This window comes from Coffea arabica, chromosome 4e (assembly GCF_036785885.1).
Source record: "Coffea arabica cultivar ET-39 chromosome 4e, Coffea Arabica ET-39 HiFi, whole genome shotgun sequence".
NCBI lineage: Eukaryota > Viridiplantae > Streptophyta > Magnoliopsida > Gentianales > Rubiaceae > Coffea > Coffea arabica.
The window spans coordinates 13,229,893-13,233,029 of NC_092317.1; the positions used below are offsets into that span (position 1 = coordinate 13,229,893).

General features: G+C 37.5%; 1 protein-coding gene across 1 annotated transcript; it reads right to left on the reverse strand.

The window, feature by feature from the left end:
* Positions 1–1,669: 1,669 nt before the first annotated feature.
* LOC140005476 (cysteine proteinase inhibitor 4-like) lies at positions 1,670–2,492 on the reverse strand. The gene is made up of 3 exons (XM_072046475.1): positions 2,441–2,492; positions 2,259–2,326; positions 1,670–1,954 (listed from the first exon to the last, which is right to left on the reverse strand). The coding sequence occupies exons 1-3, from the start codon at positions 2,490–2,492 to the stop codon at positions 1,670–1,672; spliced, it is 405 nt and encodes a 134-aa protein (XP_071902576.1).
* Positions 2,493–3,137: the final 645 nt, after the last annotated feature.

The window sequence follows — 3,137 nt, forward strand, 5'->3', positions numbered from 1 at the left end:
TCCTATGATCTTAATCAGAACTGCCGGTAATCTTTCTTTGGTCAGTATCTACATTAGTTTGGTCAACAATTTGCATCAATAAAAGTAATCTAAGGAGAGTTGCAACATAATGAGATGAATTAGTTAATTAAGTTCTAGATGGTTTGCCACATACAGAGATATTTAGAGATGTAGTGACTTGAATGTAGGTATGAATGAGTTGAATTTCAAATACTAACGTTAACATTCTTGGATTAGCTGACAGTGACCATTTGTGTGGTACAGCCATACCATGCATTAAGTTTTCCAGGGTTGGTTTCAATTAATTTCTTTTGTTTAATGCAGATGGCACATTTTGTGCATCACATCTTCACATTCATATGTGGTTACGCTGTTCGATTCTTAAGATCAAGATTTCCCTGGCAATCTTTGCAGTCACACCATTGACTATGTTCTGTGGCATTGCCTGTAAGGCAATATATGGTGGTTTAGCTGTAAAAAAAGAGATAAAGAACAAAAAATTTCCAGTGATAATTCTATAACTTCTGAGAAGCCTAGTTTTCTTTGCTGACTTTTTCTTTGATGGTGTATTTAAGGACTCTTACCGTAGAGCAGGCAGCATAGCGGAGCAAGCCATATCATCGATTAGAACTATATTCTCATTTGTAGCAGAGGATCTTTTAGCTGAAAAATACGTTGATGTGTTTGATAAGTCGGTGCCATTAGGGATAAAGATTGTGTTTGCCAAGGGAGCAGGGTTTGGAGTTATCTATTTGGTCACGTATGCCACATGGGCATTGGGTTTCTGGTATGGTGATCTAATGATCCCAACAAACTTTGTGCACAGGTGGAACCGGCTGAAGATTGATGGGGTATTCATGGTTATGACTGAAGGCTCTCATTTCATTGGAAAGTTTGGAAGCTACTACAAGTTCTTTCTACTTGTTAGGGATGAGAATCTTTTAGTTTGTGCACAAGAGAATCTTTCAAGTTTGTACTTGTTAGGAATTTACTATGTTAGTACTTGTTACTGACTTTTAGTTCAACAAATTATATTTAAGCATTAACTTTTGCTTTTAGATTACTATATGCATTCTGTTCTTTAGGATAATTTTACAAGTCCTTTGGATTTTTGATTGACGGAATGTATAGTAGGGAGCACTACCTGCAGGTTGCTTCTATATCAAAAAAAAAAAAAAAAACTCCTGGCAGTTAAAAGTGTCAGCATAGCTCAGCTTCTAAAGCAATATGTAATGACACTTTCGATTATCAAGAAAAGGGATTTTTGATGGCAGATGGGATGCTATAACAGCATAGTTTTCCTGACACATTTGAATGCTACAAGCCTATCCCTATATTCGAAGGGACAACACTCGTCCGAGGTGTGAGGAAAGGTAAAGTGTCAAGTTAGATTATCTATACTGATACCTTTAAATGCCCTTAAAGGTCATTTTTGTTGTAGTGTGTATATATATATATAACAAGGAAAGCAAAAAATGGCGAAAAGCAAAGTATATAAACTCTAACAGGGCACAGCGTTTTATTTATTTAATACGTGAGGTGCATTTTGCTGGTACAAATGCACCTTTTTCAACACCTCAGCATTACATCTGAAACATCCATTCTTAATTTAGCACAGGGTAGATATTTAATATTGCATACATAATCTTCAGTCCTTGTTCTCTGTAACTCATGGCGACTCTTCAAATTGTAAGAGTTGCTGGCACCCAGTGTTGTATTCTATAATCACTGCGTTGTAGCTGCCCAACTTGCCCGTGCTATTCTTAGCTGAAATAAGGAGGCAGTAGGCGGAACGATCGTCCTCGGTTTTCTTTATGCCAGAAAGCACAGCCACAAACACCAGCTGGTCATTGGTCTGTTTGTTGTGCTCATCCACTGCAAACGCTCCGAGCGCTTGAATGTGACGGTCGAGAGTGCTCACTACACTCCAATCATCAGGCACAGCAGCATTACCCTACAAAAATGTCAACCAAAAAACTTGGAGAATATATAATTCTAGATCCCAAATATTGGAACACTTGGCAGAAACTCAATCTAACAAAATTAAGAATCAAATCTTCCCCACCTGTTCAAAAAAAAGACAAGAAAAAAAGTAAAGGACTGACACGTAGAGATTGAAAATTGAGGAGTTACATTAATAGAACCTTGTAACAAGGTTGAAGGAATTTTCTTGTAATATAGCAATATACTAGAATCTAGTCAAAACCACAGACAAAACCAGTCCAGATATATTGGGTCTATGAGTATTATTCATTCACCTGTCCTTGTTTCTGTCCGGCTAATTGCTTCAGTGCACCAACGACCAGGGCAGGCTTCAATCCCTGCACTGATTTCCATTAAGAAACAGACATTTCAGTACGAAGAAAATACAGATGCTGCACATTCATTTTATGGGGAAATAGATAAATGCATGCGTGCAAAACGCAGAGAATTAACAAACTCGGGTTTTTTGCCACACCAGCCACTGGGAAGTTGGCTGCCACTGCTGCCATATTTTTACGCAAAGAGTAATGAGAACAGATTATTGCACTTGGTTGCGATTGGCGAAGCTCGATTGCTGAGTATGAATGTATGAGAGAATTGAACGAAGAATTTATAGGCGATGTTGTGGACCTAAATGTCCTCTATGCCCTTCGTCGGAAATTGGGAATCAATACTCCCACAATCATTCGCTATTTCTGCTTTTAACTTTAGGAAAATTTAGAACTTTGATTGAGTCTGAGTTTATGAAGCCAAAAAATAAATTATTTCATCATTTACCGCGCACAGCATTGAGCGTATAATTGTCTCATTTTCTCTATTTTCATACAAGTGATTATTATTATTATTATTATTATTATTATATATATATATATATATTTGATGATATTATTGTCATTAATCGTCCACGTCTTGAGGTTCCTCGGTAGCTTAGATGGAAAGCATGAAGTCCTTTTTTAAAATCGGCATTCACTTGGGAATCATATCCCTCTTGTGAATTGGAGATTCACTTAGGAATCATGTCACAATTTTAGTAAAAATCAGGGAATTTCCCGTTCTGTGGGATGAGAGTTATATGCCAAAGCAAGACTCTTTATCCCATTCCCAGTCAAGGTTGCCCCGTCTGCCGCTTGTCCTAAGATGCCTTATCCATCGAC

Excerpts from the sequence above, each read along its gene's own strand:
- LOC140005476 (XM_072046475.1), bottom strand. The coding sequence starts at position 2,492 with ATGGCAGCAGTGGCAGCCAACTTCCCAGTGGCTGGTGTGGCAAAAAAC. Across the intron at positions 2,327-2,440 it reads TGGTGTGGCAAAAAACCCGA|TGCAGGGATTGAAGCCTGCC; the intron begins GTTTGTTAATTC and ends AATGGAAATCAG. Across the intron at positions 1,955-2,258 it reads CCGGACAGAAACAAGGACAG|GGTAATGCTGCTGTGCCTGA; the intron begins GTGAATGAATAA and ends ACATTTTTGTAG.